The sequence below is a fragment of the Olea europaea genome, chromosome 11 (assembly GCF_002742605.1).
Source record: "Olea europaea var. sylvestris chromosome 11, O_europaea_v1, whole genome shotgun sequence".
Lineage (NCBI taxonomy): Eukaryota > Viridiplantae > Streptophyta > Magnoliopsida > Lamiales > Oleaceae > Olea > Olea europaea.
The window spans coordinates 35,763,396-35,774,811 of NC_036247.1; the positions used below are offsets into that span (position 1 = coordinate 35,763,396).

Sequence of the window (11,416 nt, forward strand, 5' to 3'; positions counted from 1 at the left end):
TGTAATGAACAATGAAGCCTTTGGATAAATCAACAGGACTTTCCAACTTCGTCCTTGAGCTCTTGTTTGAGCCCCATTTTTTTTTAAGAAAATGAATTTTTGAATAGTGTATTGATAAAAAATGTGTGGTTAAAAAATAAGGAAAAAATTTTTATTTGCGTATAATATTATTTTATTAAGAATGTGTGGTTGAAATAATGTCAAATTATTGTTTAAAAATGTATTTTGGTTGAAAAATGAGACTCAAACAAGGACTAAAACGCTTCTTTCTTTCTTTCTTTTTTTCGGGCGCAAAAAGTTAATACTGTAGATAACCGTAGGAACAATGACCGCATTGAACATCTATCTCTACTCTACATATAAATTCCGCTTTATCTAGAGAGCCAGACTCGTAAAATGCAAAATTCATCCGTTAATAAACACACACACAGCGAATCTGACGTGCGATGCGAAATCGATTCTTCAACGCCGGGAGCCGTCGGCTCCGTTCAGACCTTAGACTTCATCCTTCTCCTTCTTCCTTTCCCTCGCTACCCGCAGCCAAATAATTTCTCATTCTCCCAATATTTACTCCATTCCCTTTGGGTCTTGTAGCGATGATTGCTATTAAAGAGGATTCTTTCATATTGATTCCCAAGAAAAAAATAATTAACAAAAAGAAAAGATTGGAGAGGATTACATGTGATCTTTCACCCATCTATATACATCTGTCTTCTAGCTAAAATATCACACTTGTCTATTTCTTTTTATATTTTTATTTTTTATTTTTTTGTGTATGACAGCTTATCTTTTTAATTATTATAATAACACGATACTCCATATTACGGAAAATGTAATAATTCAGTTTATCTTTCAATTCGGAACTCTCTGAGCTAATGCTCCAATTAATTTTAATTGAACGATAATTTAATGAACTGAAGTGGTACTGGTATACTGCACACACAACCTTCACATTTGTGTGAAAAGCATGAAGACACAATATTATATTATCATTTAGTATTATTTCTATACAATGCTGGAATCAAGTAAAGCTAAAGCACTTCAAGTACTAATTATCACATCAAAGCTTGCAAAAAATCATGATAAACTATCCTGTATCAAAAGAAAAACAAAAAATCTGTCACGTCTACGACGAGGACCATGTACATATAAAATTTTAGTAGCGTGGATCTAATATGATTAATTTTTATCACACTGTATATGAGTGTGCTTTTAAAAGTAAAAGGAAAAGCAACATGAAATGGTCTAAAGAAGCAGGCAAGCAGCATTATGGAGCACTTTGCTTAAGAGAGAATATATTTGTTCCATTGAGTAAATTTTTTTTAATGCATATAAAGATTAAATGGAAGAAAAATAACAATATATATATATATATAGACAAAATTCACAAAATTCATATTGGTCAAATTGAGTACTCAATTGAGTAAATGTTACTCTTAGATCTACAGGTTGAATAAGTTGAATGATATTAGTCGAATTTTATAAAAATGTTATAATTGTTCTCACAAGATACAAATTTATTTATAGTGAATTAGCCCTCGTTTGTGTCTTATTATTTGCCCATTAAAAAGAAAAATATAATCGTTATTCATCACATTAAGTCATTAGTTTTTTACTTTCTATCTCTTGTGAGGAATCCGTAACGATTTTATTTTTCATTCTCATTTTTACATTAATGTGCGCCAAACGGAACCTTAATTTGCAGACGAGGCATTCCCACTAACCCGATCCCAAAGTCGACAAGAATTACGAATTGTTGATTATTTTATTCTTAATCATTCTACCGTATATTTTATTCCTTAAAATGCAAATCCCCAGAATAGAATCTCTGTGCCAATATCTTTAGCGTACCAATCATCCAGCCGAGTCTCCTGTTCTGTTTTCAAGTGACAGTTACCTTCCACCAACCAATTACACAAATATCTCCCAAACCCACCAACAAACTCATAGAATTTTTCTCCACAACGTCTTCCCCTGCTCATAGAATCTTCTTCTACAATTCTCGACTTTTTTGTAGTATCTGTTAGAGCAAAATTAACAAGATAGCTAAGTTTTCTGAAGTGATGGCGGAGGAGGAAGCCAAGAAAGTGGAGGCTGATCCACGTTCTGAGGCTCCACCACAACCTCCGGAGGAAACAGTTGAAGCAGCTCCGAAAGATGTCACGGAGGAGAAATCTGTAATTCCACCACCACTTCCTCCACCGGAGGAGAAACCAGCTGCTGATGAGTGTAAAGCTCTTGCTGTTATTGAAAGTAATTTCTTTACCTACCCAACTCTCATTGTATGCATATTTTTTATTTCATTTTCAGATTATTTTTGTGTTATATCTATTTAAAGAAGTTATTTTACCTATTTATGTTGAAATCCATTATTTTCAGTAAAAATAAAAATAATGACAAAAATAACTCTTTTTTTTTTTTTTAATAAATATTCCTTATGGTTTTTGTTATTTTTTTAAGAAGTGAGTAAATTACACACACGGTCCTCAATGTTGAGATCGGTCGCAAGTTAGTCCCAGCCGTTTTTTCTTGCACTGCACTGATATTTCCATTTTTCTAGATTTTTTACAAATTTGAGGGCAAAAGTTTCCTTTTGTCAATTTAAATGTACATTCACCCATACTAGCCTAATAAGAAATATTCACGGAGTTAGTTATTTTTATGTTTTTCTATTTCAACTGATGAGCCATTTTTTGACGTCTCAACTTGGAAAATTTCCATGGACGATTAACTTTTTTTCATTTGATTAGGTTTACCAAGATATATAATTTAAGTCATGCCTTGCACAAATTGAGTATATAGTAACAATTTTTTTATTAATTGTTTGTGACTTTTCTTCTTCCTCCTGAGCAAAGAACCAGAACCTGTTGAGGAGAAAAAACTTGAGGGCTCTATTAACAGAGGTAATTTAAGATCACAAGTTATGGTATTGTCTTTTTATAGCGCGGTTGACGTACTAAAAAGTAAATTTTTTTGTGCTTATTTGGGTGGTACCACCAAAATAAGTCGAGAAAAGTTGCCTTTTTATGCTACCAGAAGTTTTAACTAGTAAATGTATTGATAATATAATTAGCCTCTGTTAATTAATCAATTTATAAAGAGGAATTTATTGGATCCCACGAAATGTTGGAATAATAAATAATCAGTAGTTGTGAGTGTTCGGTCGAAATTTATATGGAAGCTTAGTTCTTTATATTAATATGGCCTCAGATGCTGTGCTTGCTCGAGTTACTACGGAGAAGAGATTGTCATTAATTAAAGCATGGGAAGAAAGTGAGAAATCAAAAGCTGATAACAAGTAAGTGTTTTTTGGGCATACTAAATTCTTTACTTATCCATGAAGTTTGCAAATTATTTTCTTAAGGTAGTAAGTGTTTTAGGGAACATGAATATCAAAGAGAGGCTTAATTTTCTCTGCTTTTAAAGAGTTTATTCAAATTCAATATGAATTGGACCCAAAATCTTGTCGGGGATTGGTTTAAATGAGAAGTAAGATGGTTGAGTACGAAACCATAAAGGGAAAAGTGACTTTCGAGTCAACTTCGGCTAAATATTTGGACTTGATTCGATAGTCAAATTATGGAAATAAATAAACTTACTAGTTCTACTTGTCGAGTAAATCGTCGTGGCATATTTGAAATCTCAAAATCAATTTCGAATGAATTAGAAATTGCAGTTCAAAGTTGGCAAAAAAAAAAAAAAAAAAAATTGAAAAATTGGTTGAGAATTTGCATAACTCCACTGCTCGAGTGGTGAGGGAGCGACAGTGACACTGTTCGAGCGATGTCAAGTACCAGGTGAGTGAAAAGGTCACTGCATAAAAAATGCCACTGGCGCTAGAGTAACGCACCTGTGGTAGGCGAGCGGCGGACTAGGTTGCAACCTTTTGTAAAAGCTGATGAGTCGTGGAGCGTGTCTCTTCAGTCACAACATCTCCTCTTCTATAAATAAGACCCTTGGGAGGTCCTTTACTATATCCCAACCATAGGAAATCATAACATAACATAAAAATCATATTTCCTTAGCCTGAATTTTACATAAAAATCTGTTTTCATTTCATTTGAAAGGAGTACAAAGCCATCTTTTTGGTTCGTTGTTTCTTGTGTTTTGGAGCGCTACAAATACAAGAAGGTAGTCGTTATATCTTGAAAGTTTAATGCCATTATCAATAGGCACCATCGTGAGGCAAAATCGACTTAAAAACAAAGAGTTCAACTTTTGCCTCGACTTTGTATCCATTTTCTTGTCGTTACTCTGTCCAATTTTGGTAAGGTTAGAAAGTTCAATTTTGAAAGAAATCACTCAAATCCATTTTACAAACAGCAAATCCAACATGGATGATATTGATGAGTCGATACCAAATCAAGAAATTTGAAATTATTTGCAGATCTCAGAAAAAGTTATCTGCCATAGGAGCATGGGAGAACAGCAAGAAAGCAAGTCTGGAGGCTGAGCTCAAGAAGATTGAGGTAACAAAACCAAGTCTTTACATAGTTTTCTTTTGTTTTGAAATTTTAACGATCAAAATGTGTAGTTTTCTCCTTAGTTTCAGTTAATCATAATATCTAAATCCTCTAGGAGCAACTGGAGAAAAAGAAAGCGGAATATGTCGAGAAAATGAAGAACAAGGTTGCTCTTATTCACAAGGCAGCAGAAGAGAAGAGGGCAATGATTGAAGCCAAACGAGGAGAAGATCTTCTCAAGGCAGAGGAAACTGCTGCAAAATACCGTGCCACAGGAACTGCCCCGAAGAAACTGCTAGGATTTTTTTGAAGCTGAATTATTTAGTTTGATTTGAAACTGAAGTTGCATTTGTAAAACTTTTTGGTTTGAGAATTTGTGTTCTAATTTGGTGAAGAATTGATAGGCTGTTCTATTATGTGTGCATATTGTTGGTATTTGTTTGTAGATATTGGCTTTGTGAAAAAAAAAAAAAAAAAAACAATCCCTTCCAAGTGTTGCATACAGATTGATGTCCTGGTAACAGACGTGAACAAATAGGTATTTCTACTTATTTACATTTTCTTTCTAATCAGCAGAATAGTGATATCTAATCCCAGGTGGAGGACTTGAATATTCTCTCCCAGACTTCACTTACTGAGTGTACTATCTATGGTAAATGCTTAGAAGTTTTTGTTTATGTCTCCAGGCATAGGTATTAAATTTTGTTCAAATCAATACCCAACACCCTCTATTGAGCAGTAGAAGTGCACTAGAATGTTAACAATTCTTTCCTTTTTCCCAATTCACTGTACAACTGTTTTCTTCATCACTTTCTAACATTAATGATTTAGTGGCTGGAGATTTAATTGTTGGTTGGCTTGAAAGTTGATCAATATAGATTGAAGTCCTGATAAGTGAGGGATTATGCAGAGAACACCTTGAGTCTAACTCTACGTCATCTAAGAAGTTTAGGGCACCATTTTCTCTCACTGTTCAACTTGTTGTGGAACCATAAACTGACTTAAAAAACTGCTCTACAGTCCTTCTTTACCCTTCAGAGTTGCATCCAGGACTGGTCTACTCAACGCTTTAGACATTTCCACAACCTGGATGGCATGTACATATTCTTATCCAGTCTAAGAATAAAGATATCACTTGTTAGTTGAAGTTAAATTTGTAACTTCATGCAGGTTATGCCCACTTCTGACCTTAGTTTACCTAATCTTCTTAAGATTCAACAGTCAATTTATTCAGTCGATGACATAAGTTTAGAATACGCTATGAAACAAAAGGCTAATTTTTTGGAAGATGCTGGTTCCTTTGAAGGAAAGCTTCATTTTCATAATCTCCACTTTCCCCACTTTGAAGTGGACGGGGAAAGTCTGGGTATCATCTTGTAGGCTATGCCCACTTCTGACCTTAGTTTACCTAATCTTCTTAGATTCAACAATCAGTTTTATTCAGTTGATGACATCAGTTTAGACTATGGAACAAAAGGCTGATTTTTTGGAAGATGTTGGTTCCTGTGAAAGAGAGCTTCATTTTCATAATCTTCACTTTCTCCATTTTGAAGTGGACGGGGAAAGTCAGGGTATCATCAGAAATATAAATATGGAGGATGAGCTTCGAGATTTTTAAAATATTGAACCTCAGCATCGGACAGAACTAGTATTGGATGATGGCAAGGAGCTTTTGAGTTCAATTGAATTTGACTTAATGAAATATCTCTCTGGTCATCATTTAGCAGTTCAGTGCCTTGAAGTTGAGTTGCACTGCTCAAATTTTGCACTGCAAATGGACTACTTAAGTGTTGTAGAACAATCTCATTGTGAAGAGTACCCAACATTCCATCAAGGCAAAGCAGATGGTTATATAATTGGATCAATGAACATGCGTCTATTTTAAGAATTCCAATTCTTTGATAAGGATCCATCTTGTTCTTGTGTGGTCTTCTCAGATGCAGCCAAAGAGATTGAAGCAGAACCGTGTGAATTCATGTTTCAGAGAAACTATGATCTTTAGGAATTTTAGTGAATTGATTGTTTGTCCAAACTTTCTCACATGGATGACTCTTTCAAATCATTGCCAGTACCTATTATTTCTGGCCATGGAAGAATTAGGTCTGCATTTATTGGTTGAGCAAAAATTAACACGGGAAATCACAGTCTTCATCAACACCTGATGGTCTATATCTAGATTGGCATTTTCTGGAAGATGACAACTTTGGTAAATATTCTTCTTGTAGGAAAATGCTGTGGGAGATAGATACTTACAAGATAGATGCTTCTATGTACTTGATTGATAGTAGGAAACAGACCTATGATATCAATCTCCCTAAGGATTGTTCTGACAAACCACTCAGAAGCCTTAAAGAAAATGCTGAACTTACTTTCTGCTGGTTTTTTTTTATATGTTTCATACTTCTGTTGATGAGAAAGATTCAGATAGTTTTTATAACCACAGAGATAAAAAAGGTTAAACACGGACATGTTGTCGAAAGCCGGCATTGAGAAGGTTCCTTTGTTTGTGGAATCCATGTCTAGCGATCTTGATTTTTTCTTAAATTTCAATTGATGTCACAGGAAAAGAAAGTAAACTTGCAGATAAGTTTGTTGATATTGTTACATGTCCAGGGCTTTCTGCAAATGATGATTCTATTGCTAGTAATACTACCACCATGGTTCAACAGCAGTGGATTGTCGGGTTGCACCAGAGTCTAGATCAAGCTAGTGAGAACCTGATTTTACTCTGCCTTTCTAAAGAAGAACTCATGGATGGTCTTAAGAAAAAAGTGCATCAAGTACTTATTCAGCTCACAATGACAATAATATTATATTGTTGATGACGTTGTGTGCAATTAAACAAATGCCTCTCTACCTCTGTTTCTATGGAGTCATGCCACTTACCTATATGTAGACAGGTTGTGCAGCAGCCTGCAGTGCTTAAAATCCAGATTATGTTTTCTGTATAACTTGATCAAAGTTGCGGATGAGATGGCTGAGAAAGATATATGTGAAATTCATCCCTCCCTTTCTGTCGTGCATGATATTTTGCGGACAAAATTAAGCAGCAGCTGTTTAAAAATATTAATTGTTTGCTGACCAAGTTTTATTGTGGCCATTGAAGAGACTGTTGACATCATGAAGATATTATATAATGAGCTACATCATTTATCGTCGGATGCAAGTCAACAGGGTCATGAGTTCATGGACACCATACTAAATATTATGCTTTCCTTGGATTGTTGTGTGATATCCTATGAGTAAGTATTGATCGCTTTAGAAGTAAATGATGGAAAAATTTTAAGTGACAATTTCTTTACCTGATGTAGTGAAATCTTCCCTTGTTGTTTCTGGGAAGTGAGGAACTAATGGCTTCTTTCTTTTCCAGCTTAATCTCGAGATAGGAGTCCAGTTAATCACTGACTTGTCATGACATTTTTCTTGCACGATCTCTTGAAGATTGACTAGTTACAGACATGTAATGCTGAACAAATATTGCATTATCATGAAATTCTACCGGCGCGCATTATATATTTGACCTTCCAGTTTCAGTATATGATGGCTCATGAAACGCTATTTATGCAAGCAGACACTTTTCTTTGCTCCATGCAAGTCCTTATTAGGAGAATTTTGAAATGTTTAATTCCAAGTGTGAGTCCTTAAGTTTAAAGACAAGTGCAAATAATGTATTATAGTGAAAACCTCGATTTACAGTTTTGGACAGAGAAAACACAATAGAAGATTCACAGTTTCTGGTAGCAACATTAGTCCACTGTGTGTTATTGTCATTGCAATAGACTAAACCTTCACCAGTGTTTGTAGTAATAGAAGTTTCTTTAGACGTTTTAATCTTTGATATTTTTTCTATTCCAGATTTTAGAGGGATAAGCCAATTTTCTATCAGGAATTATGGAATCAAATGAACTCTATGCTGCAGCAGCTAGCTTAGGAATCGATATACATCTCTTCTGTTCATATTCATCTGAAGATGACTGACAAAACTCTATTATCCTGCATTGAGGTAGGAATAAATTCAAATAGGGGATTTTGTCCTAAAATACCCACTCAGAAAGTCTGGCTAAATACTTCCTCCCCGTATTTCCTTCAATTAATCCTCTCTCAGCTCATGCTATAATGTCTTCAGGAGGCACACGCATTGAATTTCTAGAAATTTCCGTTGAGGATAAAATTTGGGCTCTATAAGAATCTCAGGTTTCTGACGAAACCATTGCTTTGCTAAGTGAAAAGAGCTGATATGGAGTTTGGGAGGATTCAAAATCTGGAATGACAGGCTGCTCCTCTTTAGTGTCTTCAGCTCCCGACTTAGAGACTGCTGAATTCAGAAGTGCTTCTGAGGGGAAGAAACTAAAATATACTCACAATCTTTATGATGCCAGAGAGCCTCCAAACGATTTGTTTCATATGGAGTCATTGAAAGCTATTTTCAGGCGACGTACTCCATCACCCAAAGCATCAATTTCATGTGATTCTTGGCTGTCAGGAAGTACAGAGAAATTTGATGAATCTGGGTAAGTCAAATTTATCTTTCGATGACAAACTGTTTCATCATAGCCAGGGATTAGATATCAACACAATGATGAATTCAATCCACCATGTTAAGATTTCATGATTTTTCAGGTGCATCAGATCTCGAAATACTAGGTGAGATGGAGAAGGCTACAATGGCTCAGATTGGTGTAAATTATGATCGAAGAGGGAGATCAGGTACATCTGCAATGATCAACTATAGTAGACAAAATACCAAGGCTTCTGAAAATCTACAGGAAGATTTGATTGGTGAAGTTATTGACATCGACGATACTCCAGCATTTAGAAATATCGGTGACTGTTCACCATTTCTGCTTGATTGGGGGGGGAGCGGGTGGTGTTGGTTAGATTATGCAACGAGAAAATCCAGAATGAATAAACCATTTCCAGGAGTAAGCAAAGTTCCTATTTATACAGATGCTGTTGAAATTAATTCTGCCTCAGATGCCTGGGTTTCTATTAGGGACATTAGACAAAGTTCAAAGGAAGAAATTAGGGAACATTTTGATACAGTTGAAAAAAAAAAAAAATCATTGAAGTGCCAGAAAAGGCACTTCCAGGAGGATATGTTACAGACAAAATTCCTACAAATTATCTTTCCAAGAAAAGGGTCCTCAAAACTATGGCAGAACACCACTTTCTAATTCTCTTCTTCTCCACCCGACCTCAACCAGGATTGTCCTGGACGATTGAGTTTCTAAACAGAATAAGGGAAAAGAGTAGATTGCAACAACATTCTCTTCCATGTAACTTATCCTCGCATCAAAGGTTACTAGAAGGAAGAGTTCATCTATTCTTGAATTGTACCAAGGAGGCATCACCTCAGAGAATAGTCGAAGGAAAGAGACGAAGGAGGCTTCACAACGTTCAAGTTCATCATTGAACAATAAGAGTTTAGCGTCTTGCCATCAAGCATTGACTCCAATCGATAAGAGAGCAATTCGGGTGCATTAATTGAACTTCTATCTTATACCGGAAAATCTTCTCCTATTGCATCCTGATCTTTATTTGATCAACTGCAGATGCTATCTTTTGCAACAAATGGAAATGGAGGGGGCAAAGTATGCTGGTCTGGATTGATAAAAGTTTTCATACTTTCAACAGAAGATTTTAGCGTTGATTACAATATGGCAAGAAGTTTGCATGATCATGTATTTGCTAAAATTGTTCAAGAGAGTGGCAAGTTTTTAAGTTCTTATATTTGGTTAATCTATACCACTAACAAAAAGGGTGCTTCTTTATGACCCAAGTATTGTAGCAACAAGAAGTAACTCTCTGGCATTCTCAAGCTTTTTTTCATCTCAAATTTCCCAGGGTATATAGAGAATCATCAATGCAAACAGGTACTAATAGTTTCTGAACTTTTTTTTTTTTTTTTTTTTTATGTTCATTTGTTTACTTTGTGTGGACTTAGGTTCAATTGTTCTTTAGTTTATTTGTTAAATGGTCACTAAATATCAGTTGAGAAAGGTTGTATGTCCCTGATATTATCTTTCCATTATTATGCCCTCCTCGGCCGACATACATCGTAAGGGATCCGTTGCAAAAATTGAAGTCCGGTGCTATATTTATACTATAATTATTTTGAAGTTTAAAGTATCTGCTGGACCAACTTCTATAGTCCGGTAATAATCCTATTACCTGGATTCAATGAATATATTCCAGATATATATGGTAGGCGCCTAGTGTTCTCTGGACCAGTTTACGCCAAAATTATTTGAAGATATGTTTTGGATCGTGAATTTCTCGAGGAGAAAGGTAATGGAAGAGTTTTGGTTGTTGACGGTGAAGGTAGTTGAGATGTGCAATATTAGGCGGCAAACTTGCTGTACAAGCTCAGAACAATGGATGTGCCGGTACAGCAGTTGATGACTGCATAAGGGATGTGGATGAAATCAATGGTTGTTGTATTGGAGTGAGAGCTCTGGCTTCACATTCAGTGAAAGCTAATAAGGGGATTGGAGAAAAGCATGAATTCAAGAATTGGATGCTTTTAAGTGGGCCTTTTGGTCAAAATAATTGAAATTCGGCTCGTCACTTTATTTTTGTGGCTGCCTAAACCAAAAAAGAACAGCTCATATTTGATGGAATTTTTGGGTCTTGTAGCGATGATTGCTATTAAAGAGGAAGAGGATTCTTTCATATTGATTCCCAAGAAAAAAATAATTAACAAAAAGAAAAGATTGGAGAGGATTACATGTGATCTTTCACCCATCTATATACATCTGTCTTCTAGCTAAAATATCACACTTGTCTATTTCTTTTTATATTTTTATTTTTTATTTTTTTGTGTATGACAGCTTATCTTTTTAATTATTATAATAACACGATACTCCATATTACGGAAAATGTAATAATTCAGTTTATCTTTCAATTCGGAACTCTCTGAGCTAATGCTCCAATTAATTTTAATTGAACGATAA

General features: G+C 35.1%; 2 protein-coding genes across 6 annotated transcripts; both read left to right on the top strand.

The window, feature by feature from the left end:
• The first annotated feature begins 1,824 nt into the window (after nucleotides 1-1,824).
• On the top strand, nucleotides 1,825-4,887 carry LOC111404226 (remorin-like). Its single transcript, XM_023033011.1, has 5 exons — nucleotides 1,825-2,253; nucleotides 2,856-2,903; nucleotides 3,211-3,298; nucleotides 4,388-4,469; nucleotides 4,579-4,887. The coding sequence occupies exons 1-5, from the start codon at nucleotides 2,064-2,066 to the stop codon at nucleotides 4,771-4,773; spliced, it is 603 nt and encodes a 200-aa protein (XP_022888779.1). The 5' UTR covers nucleotides 1,825-2,063; the 3' UTR covers nucleotides 4,774-4,887.
• A 64-nt stretch (nucleotides 4,888-4,951) lies between these two features.
• LOC111404228 lies at nucleotides 4,952-11,215 on the top strand. Of its 5 annotated transcripts, none has more exons than XR_002704668.1 (5): nucleotides 4,952-7,705; nucleotides 8,319-8,466; nucleotides 8,590-8,974; nucleotides 9,084-10,336; nucleotides 10,659-11,215. XR_002704668.1 is itself a non-coding variant. In XM_023033015.1 (4 exons), the coding sequence occupies exons 3-4, from the start codon at nucleotides 8,965-8,967 to the stop codon at nucleotides 9,635-9,637; spliced, it is 564 nt and encodes a 187-aa protein (XP_022888783.1). In that variant the 5' UTR covers nucleotides 4,952-7,705; nucleotides 8,319-8,466; nucleotides 8,569-8,964; the 3' UTR covers nucleotides 9,638-10,202. The 5 variants fall into 5 exon arrangements, 3 of the variants coding, with proteins under 3 accessions (XP_022888783.1, XP_022888782.1, XP_022888784.1); XR_002704669.1 differs by lacking the exon at nucleotides 10,659-11,215 and having other exon boundaries at nucleotides 9,084-9,938; nucleotides 10,016-10,202; XM_023033015.1 differs by lacking the exon at nucleotides 10,659-11,215 and having other exon boundaries at nucleotides 8,569-8,974; nucleotides 9,084-10,202.
• Nucleotides 11,216-11,416: the final 201 nt, after the last annotated feature.